At 44.0% G+C, this 14,407-nt stretch overlaps 1 protein-coding gene across 4 annotated transcripts in view; it reads right to left on the reverse strand.

The window, feature by feature from the left end:
• Nucleotides 1–14,407, reverse strand: part of KCTD9 (potassium channel tetramerization domain containing 9) — a 137,313-nt gene that overhangs the window by 7,210 nt on the left and 115,696 nt on the right. For 3 of the 4 annotated variants that reach the window (XM_069214145.1, XM_069214144.1, XM_069214146.1), the window contains 3 exons: nt 2,734–2,839; nt 1,900–2,033; nt 569–614 (listed from right to left, as the gene is read on the reverse strand). In XM_069214145.1, the coding sequence (XP_069070246.1) occupies nt 569–614; nt 1,900–2,033; nt 2,734–2,839 (286 nt within the window). Of the gene's footprint in view, nt 1–359; nt 615–1,899; nt 2,034–2,733; nt 2,840–14,407 lie in introns of those variants that run through there. The other variant, XM_069214143.1, reaches the window with a different exon arrangement.

A 14,407-nucleotide genomic window follows, 5' to 3' on the forward strand; every position in this document is an offset into this window, starting at 1 on the left:
TGGGAGCTGTCTTGATGCAAAATCCCCAGACAGTCCATTATAAATAGAATCCACTGCTTGTTATTTTAAAGCTCTCTTCCTAATGGTGTCCCTAGGAGCCACTAGTTTTACCAATACACAGCTATTATTTGTAATAATTGTATACCACTAGTAAAGAGCCTTCAAGACCTCACTTCTAAGCGCTCCTACATCAAAGCAGAGTACCTGAAGCATAAGAGTAAAAAGGGATACTGCCAAAGGTCACACTGTGTCAATTGGAAGAAAGAGGGTATTAGCTACAGACTATAAACTGCAGTGGCTTAGCCACATGGATAAAGCTCTCGTGACTCTGGGTACCGAACCTCCTTAGGTCAGAGAACTTTCAGGACATCACTCAAATACTGTCCTCTGGTATTTGTGTGCTGTCAAAATTACGTGTTTGGATGAGCTGCATATGGTGAGAGTGCAGAAATAAAAAAATAGGTATTTGTTAATTCTTTTTTCTGACAACAGCGACATTATCGAACACTCTGCGACATGTGCAAAGGTGTCAACATCTCCTCAAAGATAGCTCCTTTTACGTTCGAACCCCTTAGATTGGCTTCTTGCAGGTCACAACCAGACAGGTCACAGTTCTGAAAAAGAGAAACATGACAGGCTCACTTTTAACTGTATAACACTTTACTGCATCTTCAGGGAATGAGAAATTTCAAACTGAGAGCAGTTATTAACAATATCAACACCCTAGTAACGTTTTAGAAAAAGATGTGACGGTTTGTGGTTAATTAAATTGCAGTAAAATCAAATAGAAAGCATATTTCTCCCCCAGCCACCGTTTTACATATTTTTTATCATATTTCAGTGGGTGAAAGCACCTGCAAAAGACATCTATATTCTGTAATGTTCGGAACCCCTTTGCAGGATTATTCATCCTTTCGGCTTTCAGACATTAGTGAAATGAGTGTCACGTATGGAAATAAGTGCTCTGATACAAATTCTGCAAAGAGTCTTAACTATTTATATCGAAGACTGTGGGCCACAGTAGCACAGCTGTTACAATTACTGTCAAAACATAAGAAAGCATCAGAGATTACCAACAGCAAGTGACAGAAAGTGGTGGAAAGGCAGTAAAATCTCAACCTGGGATAACCAGTTCCTCGGAAACCCAATGGGAATAGAATACAAGTCAAGTCCGAAGTAAGGGCCTTACCTACTGGTATCTAAACACTACACTGTCTGCTGGACTAAACAGTTTAGAAAGCAATGTCGAGCATGAGTTAGAGTAATTGAAGTCTTCCTGGAAATGAAAGAAAACGCTATTAAATCTTGTCAGTCTGATTATACTTCAGAGAGTGTGCGCTTTTCTGTAGAATTATGATTTACAAAGCAGACCACCTAAAATCACAGAATTTCCACCAGATTCCTTTTAAGGAAACTTCTTTGGTATTATCTGTGCTGCAGCATTTACTTGTTTTGTAGAGGCTACTTTGTTACACCACAAATGGTACTTAAATATCCAAAACTGTGCCCAGACAGTGAAAAGGAATTCAACCTACATTAATCGTATACTATTGTTTTCTGAAAAATGTGGAAGGGGGGCTCTCACTAAGATAATGTTCTTATGACCTACACTGGAGATTTCACATTTCCCACCCAGTATTAAGCACATTATGAAATAAATGTATACATATTAGCCCACTTTCAACTAATCTTTTTCAGAACCAGTGTACATCACACATCATACCTTAGTCCTACTAGTATGCTGTGCTGTTGATTGGTTCTACTAGTGACACATACACTACAGGTTACTGTCCTCTATTGCAGTTTATGCTGGTTATTTCACGGTTGCAAGTAGCAGTGACTAAAACATAGAGACTTTCTGGTTTACCAAATGCAGATTAATCACAAAGTGGGCCTCACCTCAAGGTCGGTCCCTGCCAGTGTTGCTCCCCGCAAGTTGCAGTTCTTCAGCTTAGCATTTTTCAGTGTAGCAACTCTTAGGTTAATTCCAGTCATCTGGCTGCCCTCCATGTCCACACCTTTCAAGTTTGCTCCTGAAAGAGAAGATAAGAAAGTCAGTAACAAGAATACAGAAGCAGAGGAAATGTAAATGACATGGCAGAAAGGAGCTCTCGCTTCAAAAACACTGCATGGACTGCTAGAGGTAGGATTTCAGACATTGAATTAGGTCATGAAGATTACTTTTGAACCAATTAGGATCCATTTTATCACTGATGTGAGTCAAACATATAGCCTAACAGTCACCCCGCTTCTTACCATCTCATTATAACGCAGTCTACATGGCAATATAAATAGCTTGCCTTCCACTGATCATTTTTTGTTTTCCTTAGTGCAAAGCCCTACATACGACAGGTATACCAAAATGTAGGCCCTGTGTGTGTTGTGCCACAGAACTTAAGCTAAACATCACTGAAGGCACAAAACTGAGCTGGAATTTATCTGGGGTTGCTTGAGTTTCTATTCAGGAGGGACCTGGCCTGGCAGCCAGGATGGACTGCTCCTATGAGAGAAGTATCAAGGCTGATTTGCATATGTCTGGTTCCTGTATGAAGTGGCATGGTGAGCCAAAACAATTAACTGGAATAATTACCAGTGGTTGAAATTAATTCAAGCATTCCACGTATTCATTTTTTAGATTTAATTTTCTCAAAGAGGGCTGGGTTTCAAATTCTCCCCACGCCTATTCACAAGAGCCAGCATTGCCAGTCATATTAAATGTATCTACCCACTTACCTTCTAGGTTAGCTTTAAGACCAGAAGGGTCTTCAAAATTGCACCCCTTCAAAGATGCTCCTTCCGCATTGGAACAAAGCATCTTTACACCCTGGAGATTGGCTCCCTGAAACACAATGCCAAACAAATCTGAAGTTAGACTGGGACTAAATTAGAATAAAAAAGCGTAATTAATTGAGGTCAGTAGGTGGTGACGTTTTTCAGTGTAGTTCATAATGCACTTTTACATCACAGAAACAATGGGAAATTAATTAAAATATCTATGCTCTTGGACACTGTCCACAGTGTAACATATCAATCAAAAACATAATATGCATGTGGTAGACTCTCTCAAACTCACTCATTTAAGGTTCAAAAGGGAATTGCCATGGGGGGGTGGGGGGGTCAGCATGCAACTGGGAAGCTGCACAGCTTAACGGCTATTTAAGGGAATACATATTACAAACTGTCTGGAACAGATTTCATATGCGGATTAAGAAGCATTTGTGGACATGCAACCAAATTCTAATAATTCCCAATGGTTGGTGTAGGAAGTTGGCTCTGTATGTGCTATTTCAAAGTAAGGAATAGCATACACAGAGTCCAAGGGTTCCCCTTAGAGGTAAGATAGTGGCAAAAAGAGATAATACTAATGCTCTATTTTGTGGTAGGGTGGTCGAGCAGTAGGCTTATCAAAGGAGTAGTGTTAAGCATTTGTTGTACATACACACAGGCAATAAATGAGGAACACACACTCAGAGACAATTCCAGGCCAATAGGTTTTTGTATAGAAAAATATATTTTCTTAGTTTATTTTAAGAACCACAGGTTCAAATTCTACATGTAATATCTCATTTGAAGGGTATTGCAGGTAAGTACTTTAGGAACTTTGAATAATCACAATAGCATATATACTTTTTACATAAAACACATATAGCTATTTCAAAAGTGGACCCTGCAATTTTCAACAGTTCCTGGGGGAGGTAAAGTAATGTAAGTTTTCGCAGGTAAGTAAACCACCTACGGGGTTCAGTTTGGGGTCCAAAGTAGCCCACCGTTGGGGGTTCAGACTCCCAGACCATATACTCTTATGGCTACCCTGCACTTACAATGTCTAAGGTTTTACTTAGACACTGTAGGGGCACAGTGCTCATGCACTGGTGCCCTCACCTATGGTATAGTGCACCCTGCCTTAGGGCTGTAAGGCCTGCTAGAGGGGTGACTTATCTATACTGCATAGGCAGTGTGAGGTTGGCATGGCACCCTGAGGGGAGTGCCATGTCGACTTACTTGTTTTGTCCTCACCAGCACACACAAGCTGGCAAGCAGTGTGTCTGTGCTGAGTGAGGGGTCCCCAGGGTGGCATAAGATATGCTGCAGCCCTTAGAGACCTTCCCTGGCATCAGGGCCCTTGGTACCAGGGGTACCAGTTACAATGGACTTACCTGGATGCCAGGGTGTGCCAATTGTGTAAAACAAAAGTACAGGTTAGGGAAAGAACACTGGTGCTGGGGCCTGGTTAGCAGGCCTCAGCACACTTTCAAATCAAAACATAGCATCAGCAAAGGCAAAATGTCAGGGGGTAACCATGCCAAGGAGGCATTTCCTTACAGTTGGTAATAGAACAACAAAATGTGGGACGAAGAAGCAAGAATTTAAATTGATATTCCATTTGTTTAAATCCTGTAGTTCTAGCTGTTGATAACTGCATCATAGTTTACAAGGGTTGATGGACAACTGGGAAGGCTTTCCCACCACTTGCTACTTTAGTCCAGGGGCCAAAGTAAGTTAACATACGTTTTGTATTAGGAAGTACACTGTAATTGTACCAAGGGTAGCACATTTTCGGGTCAACTGTTTTCAAATTACAGAAACTTCAATATTTTTTCTGCAAATAATCGTAATAGGGTACTTAAATTCTTGCTGAAAATGACTCTGATATAACCTCTAAAATCAGTTACTATTGTGGTGTTCCAACCCTAGCTTGTTTGACTGAAAAACTCAGTCATGAGAATGTAGTCACTTTCACACACAATACTCAAACGTTAACTGTATCTGTAACTTCTTCCAATAAATGTTTCCCCCCAAAAAATCAACACATCTGTACAATTTCAAGACCCCTCAAACTCCTATGGTGCAAGAGACCAAACAACTGTCTTGGGTGTTCATGCCCCCAGAGCCTAGACCATTTTTTACATTTATCCTAGGGAACACATTTTCAAATAAATTTGGTACAGAGAAACAGAATACGTTTCTGAAAAGTAAACAAAAAGTATATTTCAAGATTTGCCTTTTGTCTTCTTTCAAAAAACTGAAAAACAAAAATGCATTAAATGTGTAGTGTATTAGGAAAAGCATACTTTACACGTGCTTTATACAACAGTTCCGCTGAAATCATTTTGAAATCAAGTAGCACCAATAAGATGCGAGTTCAACAACAAAAAAGAATGTAGGAGAACTGAAGGTTTGGAAATTTCTCATAGAACGCATTTTTCTATCCATTTGAAAGTTACATTTTTACATTTTTGGCACGGAAAGTTCTATAGCCAGCATAATCAAGTGTATCCTGTGTTTCTGAAAAGGGAATGCAATGGGCAATCTTGTTTGAAAGTGGCTTTTGTTGACAGGAATCATGTACACTGACTGCCATTTTTGTTTTCCATGAATTGATTGGAACCACCACAGATTAAAAAAAACATTCCTTTTCTCTCAGAAATGGCGACTGGTGACATTTGAAAGTGGTGGGGCCTAAACGTTGGGTATGACTTTTACATAGAGAGTGAAGAAAGCAAGCTTAATTGACAAATGTGGGGTCCAAAGTTAAGTACACCGCCCAAGAAAAAAATTGAACAAAGATTGACAAATGGTGCATTTGAAAGCAAATTAATTTAGTGAGAAAGCAGGGTTTATAAAGCAGTGTGTACATATTGGACCTCATTATGACATTGGCAGTAAGTCCCGCTTACCGCCATGCTGACTGCCGGCAAGATACCACCGGCGTGGCAGTTTAGCGCTACTATGACACACGCATAGCAATCAGTCACTATACAGCCACACACGCAAGTCCGCCAGCCCAAAATCAGTGATAAACTGGCGGTATCCAAACCCACACCATTACGGCAACAGAATTACGCCCACAGCACTATGACCCACGAATACACACAACCTAACAAAACAACACCACATTGGACAATTCAAACTACACACAGCACACCCACACCAATATAAAACACACATCCACATTACCCACAAACCTTTATGCCTAGAAAGAATTGCCATCAGAGAGTGAGAGACACCAAGAGCACCCACAGAACCAGAGCCACAGAACACCACCACCCATACACCATCCACACACCTTACAGCACACACCCGAACACATCACCCCACACACCTTCACACTCACTACACTCATGGCACCACAAAGACACTCCAGATTCTCTGAGGAGGAGCTAAGGGTCATGGTGGAGGAAATCATCCATGTAGAGCCACAGCTATTCGGATCACAGGTGCAGCAGACATCAATTGCTAGGAAGATGAGCTATGGCGGAGGATCGTGAACAGAGTCAACGCCGTGGGACAGGACCCCAGAACAAGGGATGACATCAGGAAGAGGTGGAACGACCTACGGGGGAAGGTGCACTCCGTGGTAGCAAGACAACAGATAGCAGTACAGAGGACTGGCGGTGGACCCCCACCTCCTCCCCCACAACTAACAACATGAGAGGAGCAAGTCTTGGCAATCATGCATCCTGAGCGCCTGGCAGGAGTAGCAGGAGGGCTGGACTCTGGTAAGTCAAATCTTTACTACTTTAACCCCCACTTACCTGCTTGCCATCACATACCCCCACCTCTACCCTCACCCCCATCACTCCATGATCTCTCATACACCCCACCATCACAACCCACCCATCCCAATACCAAGCCCTGCATGCACCACCAATGCATGGACATCACTCACAACCCTGCATGGACACCCATCACTAAGGCATGCATATTAGAGAGAATCACCTAGCCCACAAAATCACTACTCACACAAGGCAAAGCTGACAGGGCAATCACAACCATAGAGGGCAACACACCCATGCACAAGATGTCACACACAGATACAATAACACTACATTTACATTCCCACAGGTCCCCACACAACATCACCAGAGAAGAGGTGCCAGCAACATCCAGTCCCCCCACAGAAGAGGCCCACAGTGATGACAGCAGCTCTGGACACCTGAATCTGGATGACCAACCTGGCCCATCAGGGATCTCCGGACAGTCGGTTACCCCAGGCACAGTCCCCTCCCCCCTCAAGAAACACCAGCACAGCACCCACCGGGCCCATACCTCTGTCCCCAGGACACATCAATCAGCAGTGTGTCCACCACTACAGGGACCCCAGGGCACACCACAAACACAGGATGATCAGGGACCTGGGGTCAGTGGCAATGGGCACACGGTTCAGGGGACAGAGGCACAGGACAACAGGGAAGCTGGGAGGACTGCTGTGCGACAGGGGGAGGACAGGCCCAGGGAACTGACTCTCCAGGAGGTACTCACCAACATCCTGGGAGCATACCACCATTTCCAGGAGATGATGGGCCAGATACTGGACAAGTTGCAGGAGACCCAGCGGCTGCAGGAGTGGCAGTACCTGGGGATCAGGGAGGACCTGAAGGACATCCACACCACCCTGGTCACCATTGCAGGGGTGCTGGCAACCATGGCAAACACCATGAGGGAGGCAGTGGCACACCACCGGGCGCCTGGCACTGGCCACACTGATGAACAGCCCTACACCTCCGCTGCCGCTAGTGGACAAGAGGCCACGCCACAGGAACAACAGGCCACCAGCACCGCTTTCCCCCCCCTCCCAAGGAAGGAGAACCACCCCGTAAACGGTCCCTATGCTCCAGGCAGAAGCCAGAGAACATTGCCAAGACTCCTGCCAGGAAATAAGACTCTCCTGATTGTCACCCTTGTGTCCCACTCAGTCACCCTGTCCACCTTGGCCTGCCATTTCTCCCCTTCCTATGCCCCCTTGGACAATGCACCTGTGATACAAATAGACTGGACTCTATCCTGGACTTTCCTCCACATTCAACCCAGCCCATTCCACTAACCCCTCTACTTCTTAGTACTTAAATAAACACCATTAAAAAAATACAAGTATGGAGTCTGTCAAATGATTGAACAAAGTATTTGTTTAACAAGCTTTAAACATTGCAATACAACTGTAGAGGAATAAATACATAGGGATGACCTGCAGTAGGCTGCAGTCAACACACCAGGTGCCAGAGTGGGGCAAAGATATCTGAAAATAGAGATGACAAAGGGTACAGTAAGTGGCCATAGAATTGGGAGAATCTGCCTGCCCTGTACAATGTCAAACACAAAACTGTCAGTGTAAAGTGAACTTACAGTTTCTTACCTGTGTGTCACTGGAAGCGCTGTTGTATAATTGCTGTTCTGTTGTCCTGATCCTCTGCCTCCTCATCTTCACTGTCCACAGGGTCCACTGCTGTCACACGCCCATCTCCAGCTGTCGCGTGGGCTCTCATTATCCTAAATGAGACTACTGGATTTCTAGGCAGCAGGATCGATAACGGTGTGGGGGACTGAGTCTGACCCACGTGTAAGGAACTCTGTCACCCTAAATCCGGTTGTTGCTCCGGCTAACTAGCAGTGCCTCATTTCTCCCATGGGGAAGAAATGATTGGGCAGCCGAGCGCATGACATCTTCGGAACTTCTCAGGGAAGTCGTGGTCACTCAGATCCAAACCAACTCTCTCATTCACAATATGGTCTCATATACAAATGACAAAGACAGTATAAGTTTTATATAATGTTTTAATAAAACAACTGTATTTTAGATATTAAGGCGTGAGCCGCAATAACCAGAACAATACAACATAGTAGGATTGATATAGTAACCAGGAGAGTAAAACATAGAAATAAAGCTATCATAATTCCTAACCGTTTCTACTCTCCCTCTGCTTGTTCTATTTAGAGCACAGCATGTTAAGCTTTCAGCTTGCCTTTCTGTATCACTAGGGAGACGGACACACTCATACCTGAGCAAAGGCCTGTGATCTGGTTCAGCATCTGCAACGAGGCAGTCAGCGTCTAGTTGTGGTTCCCTGGTCGGAATCTCCCTCTTGCATGTATTGGGACAAGGAAGTGATTTTATAACTAACATGTCATCGTGATCACAAAATGTTCCTACGCAGGAATGGCAAGTCTAGACTCCTACCACGTCTATCGGCAATGTACCAGACTGTATCCTTGACTAAAGCACAGAGTGAATATGTTATGAAGAACTCCAGTGCTGAAGTAGGCAAAACAGTGTGATATGAATAAAAAACAACACCGTAGAACTGGCTATTCTGTAAAATAACAGTACGAAGCCTAATAGAAAGCATTTAGAGTAAAGTGCACAGAGGCTCTAAGCTGTTAGCAAATGATTTAGGGCAAAGTGCACAGAGGCCTAAGGCCTGAAGCTAATGCGCAAAATATACGTAAAACTGACCACACTACACCCTCCCCTTGTCGATAGCAAGTGGTTCTAACAACATAAAAAAAAAACATGACCTAAATTTAAACCCAACATTTCGACAAGATGAGAAGACAACAAAGTCATAAATTTAGGAAACATGTGACGATAGAGCGAATTGCAATATAGTGTCAATTTAGTCGGGAGAGAGAGAAAAAAAAATCCAATTGTCAGACAGAAGCAATAGAACGTAGAAGCTCCTCCACTTCGAGATAGGTCAATATCGGAAGATCCACGCCACAAAGTACCATGGAGCAGGTGTGTTCCAAAGCCCCAAAACCATTCAGGGCGGCACCCCGTGTAGTGCCAAGAAAAGAGACAAAACCATCTTCCTCCAGGAAGGGAATCTCATAATCCGCTTCACGAAGCAAACGCAACCGTAGTGCACAAGTCTGGGAATGAGCCCTAATCGGGAACATCAACAGATCAAGATCAACCACTGGAGAGCGCTGCAGTGAGAGACAGAAAGCCAGTGCATGTTCAAACGAGCACCAAAGGCATTGAAACACGGGTTGCACACAATCCAAAACCGGTCGGAACGACAAAGACCAGTCACACTCCAGATGAGCCAGGAGTGTTGCTCCAAAACGCTGCATCATGCGTTCACGACACAGCTGTGCTGACGGGAGCAGCAATACAGGATCTCGTTGCGGCGGGACACCCATTGCGAAAAAATAGCAACAACAGCAAAACTCCAGCCAATAAAGCCAAAGTAATCGGGAAACCCCCAAAAATGCTTCCGAAAATAGAGTGTATAGCCGAAGGTATCAAACCGAATATGGAAGAGAAGGTGTGAACGAAACCAACACCAACGGCTTTCAAAAAATGAGCAATACCAGCAGTGCTGGATGCATTAAATATACGCCCCACAAGTTCACCGAAGTGACTCGGAAAGTTAGTATTCAAAAGGGACTGTATCTCCGCCGATGACCTTGCCACTTGAAGTGCGTAGGTCTCGCTAGCAGATGTAAGGGCCACATGCTTTTGAAACAATAAAGCTTTCAGCCGACTCAACTTGTCGAAATCAACCTTGGAAGTAGCAATATGAGGCCAGATGTCCGCTACCTCCCTAAATTCAGTAGGGGGAAACAACACATTCCCGCATCACGTAACGGCCTTGTTGACGACAACGACGTAAACTATTCCGGCACGCATGCCACAGCAGCGTTCGCTGTTAAGAACAATGTAACTGCCGTTAGAAAGCACCTGGAAAGTGTTTTTAATTACCGGGACTGGAACTCCCTTCAGATAACAAGCTAAGTTAGCAATCAAAGCATTACACGCTCCGTGCAAGGACAGCTGTTTACAAACCATGGAATGGCTAACATAAGCTTCACATTCACTACCGCTAAGAAAAACTTCCCGCAAACCATTAACACATCTGTACTGAAAAGGAAGCTCCCACACCTCGTGTATGTAACTGTCACCCAATAGTTCATATCTACCCACCGGAATGTGCTTCAAACAAGAAGTAAATTGCAGAGTGAAGATAGGCAAATTAATAACCCCATGAATCAGCCACTCAGCTGACGGAATCTCAGCCACCGTAAAAGGCAGTTTCTCCAACTTTTCAATATTTAACATAACATACGTCGCTTCCTTCTTAGCCATCAATTGTTGTTGACGAGTTAAATTAAAGGAGATAAAGATCTCTCTGGCACGAATGTGCTGCCATGGAACGCGACCCGCCTTCAAGGTCTGTAGAGTCCAACCCAGCTGCATGATAGATCGTGTCTGACTCTGCCCATGATATAAAGAAGACATGTCTGATTTTATAATGTCAATAGCAGAAGAGACAATGCTGTCAATCGTGTAAACACTGTCAGAAAGGGTATGCATGCCATTATCAACAACAGACAAAGTCTGCAGCAGATTTTCTCGATCAATCTGTCTTAACCGGGCTGCAGCCTCCTGCTGGGAAAGTTTCCAAAACTCATTATACACTTCGTATAAGAACCTTTTTCTCCGGGGCACCTTGGGACCTGATAAGAAATCTTGTAAATCAGTACCATTAGACAGTAACTTGAAGTGTGACTTAACTGCACCCAGCGTGGAGTACTTCAACCATTGTTGGCAAAGTTTCCCCACACTGTATGTAGTTATTATATCAGCATGTTCTGGTGAAATGTAACGAGGGTCTGCCCTACTAGTCCTGAACCCCCCAGAAGAGGTAACAAAACGGTGATGACACTGATTAGTGTCTATAGGCCACAATAACCACCCGCCCGGATGTAACGATGAAGCGTTAAGCGTACCATTCTGGACCCAATGCGTAAATTCACTAAAAGTAGCATTCACATAGTGCTGCCAGTTATTTAATTTAGAAGGGACAGGTATACTAGGCAAAGTCAATTCTCTAATCGACGCCAAGCCCAAACAACTAGTCTGTTGTACTGTGTCATTGAGGAAAATCATTTGCACAGGGATAATGCATGCTCGAAATAATGTATCTCTGCCTTGCATTTGCCAATTTTTCGTACCCCAAACACTTTTCAAGTCAACAGTCTTCAACCAGTATTCATATCCTTCGACCGAAAGTTTAGAAACAAACGAATTAGAATACAGTAATTTAGTATCGGTCAACAAAATTTGCTTATTAGAATACGGTGTCACTTTAAAATAGTAAGACTTAGCATTTCGCTGATCATGCCCAGAAAAATATGCAAATTTATCATTATACGTTTTCGAACTCCCTTGTGGAGGAGTCGAGCAATGTTCCCATTGTACATAATTAAAGATGGACTTAGGGCTACTCGCTTTGTGAATAAAGTGGTGTCCATAATAGGTGTAGCAAAACATATGACCATGATTATCTCTAAATTGGTAAGCATCTTCATCGTCATAGACAGTATAATATTGCAAATCTTTTAGCATAGCATCTACTGTCTTCACATCCCAATCATCAGAAACAATGCCTGGAATAACAATATCATTCATTGATAACTTAAGAACATACGGTATTTGAATCAATTCAGTGGGACCATATATATCAAACATTACTTTATCCCACACAATTCCATCCGGAATTGGTATTGCAGAAACGTTCACATTGGATAAGTCTCTTCGAACCATATGAGACGAAAAATGTGGCCTCAACACAGTCTCCACGTGCTCAATGTCTGATCGATCAGGAAGAAAATGACCATGTATTACCAGAAAAAAGGTAACCACAAATCCCAACCATAAAAAAATAGTCAGTACAGCCATAAAAAGCCACAAATAGTTCCAAGGAACAACAAAATATGTACGTTTAAGCCAACTGAGTAGCTTACGTGGACCTCGGATTGAAGACAGCGAAGACGAAGAGCTGGATACAGCCGCATCCGTGTCGTTGAAGCAGCCAGAGGCAGTTCTTGCAAAAGGTGCAACAGTGAACAAGGAAGCTGATGGAGGTTCTCTCCTACGTACGCTATAAATCACATGTTCAGAAACATCAGTAGAACGTACAGCAACTTGAGAAAAAGAATCGATATCAATCGTTGACTGTGGAACAATCGCAAGATCATCTTCCACCCTCCCCAAGCTCGGAGAGGAAACAGGGTCGGTGCAAATCACCTGCAGCGGGACTTCTTCCCCAGTAGTGAGAGGGATGCCGGAACTACTGGGTGCCCCTCTTGGTCTGCTGTGCAGAATCGGCCACATGTTGTAACTTGACATTATCAATGGAAACAAAACGATTTCCTTTGGCCCCTTGCAGCGGCAGCAAAATCACAGTTCTTGTGCCGCTCACCCCCAACACCGGGACAGGTGCTCGATAAGAAGGACCAAATTCTTTCTTTACTGCGACCTTTTCACGCACTAGATCCCCAATCCTGGGTATCCAACCAGTAGGTGTTACTGGCTCATCCTTAATTCCAGAGGAGGCAGCACTCGCAGAAGAGTTATCTTCACAAAATTGTTGTAAATCCTGCAAAACAGTGACACGATCATTTATGTCAAAGGGCATATCTGCCGCCTCCACACCAGGACCATCTAGATCAGGAACATACATTTGTGTTCCGAACAGGCACTCATATGAAGTACGACCCCCCAGTGACCTTCTAGGCAAGTTATTAAGTGCTCTCTGTACTCCATACAGGTGGGCTAGCCAACTACGACCCGTACCTATAACCCTGGCTGTTAAGGATTGCTTTCAATCCCGATTTAAACGCTCCACGACAGAATTTCCCTCGGGATGAAATGGAGACGAGAATTGGAGTTGGACCCCCAACGAAGCCATGGTGTCCCTGAATGCCTTAGAGGCAAAAGCAGGGCCCTGGTCCGAATGAAAAGCCGCAACTGCAAATGTATCGACAAAGATACGCAAATCTTTAATAACAGTCCGAGCGTCAGCCGAGCGCTGTGGCCAGACCCACACAAATCTGGAGCACGAATCTACAGCAACCAATATGTATTTGTATGCACTATCTGGTGTCAGTGGACCACAATGGTCCAAGTACACACACTGTAATGGTCTATTTGATATCAAAAGAGGAGTCTGCTGCGGGCGTCTAGCCGACGATGCTTTAATTTGTTGACAGACGTCACAACAAAGGACATACTGCTTTGTCTCCTTATAGAGACCAGGCCACCAATAACGGGCCTGTAAAAGTGAAATCGTGGCAGCCACACCAGCATGCGCAGATGCCACCCCTTCATGTGCTGCAGAAATTAATCGAGGTCTCTCAATCATATTCGGTAACTCACGTACACCAACGCCTGGAATATGAACAACAGCATTTAGTGCACCACTCAAGCAGTAACTATATTTAGAAGGGAATCCTTTAGGAAATGGCGTGCCATCAGCCGAAGCTTTTATGGCAGCCGAAATCGCTATGTCTGGTTTTGAACTCGAACGAGTTACCGCGGCTACAGTGGCGATAGCCACTGCCGACTTTGCAGCCTCATCAGCCAAAGTATTCCCAGCAACGTGTATTCCAACGCGCTGGTGTCCAAGTGTATGTACAACATGGACTTTAGGAAGCGTTTCTTTCAGACCCGCAACCTTACCCCACAACAATTTATGTTTAATGGTGTTGCCTTTAGAATCTCTGAACCCATTCATTTTCCAATAATGCAGATATTCATTGAAGGATTGCACACAGTAGTAGGAGTCACAGACCAGCAAGGTCAATATCGCCGGCTCTGCATGCTCCAACGCTAACAAAAGAG

Source organism: Pleurodeles waltl, chromosome 11, assembly GCF_031143425.1.
Source record: "Pleurodeles waltl isolate 20211129_DDA chromosome 11, aPleWal1.hap1.20221129, whole genome shotgun sequence".
NCBI classification, from domain to species: domain Eukaryota; kingdom Metazoa; phylum Chordata; class Amphibia; order Caudata; family Salamandridae; genus Pleurodeles; species Pleurodeles waltl.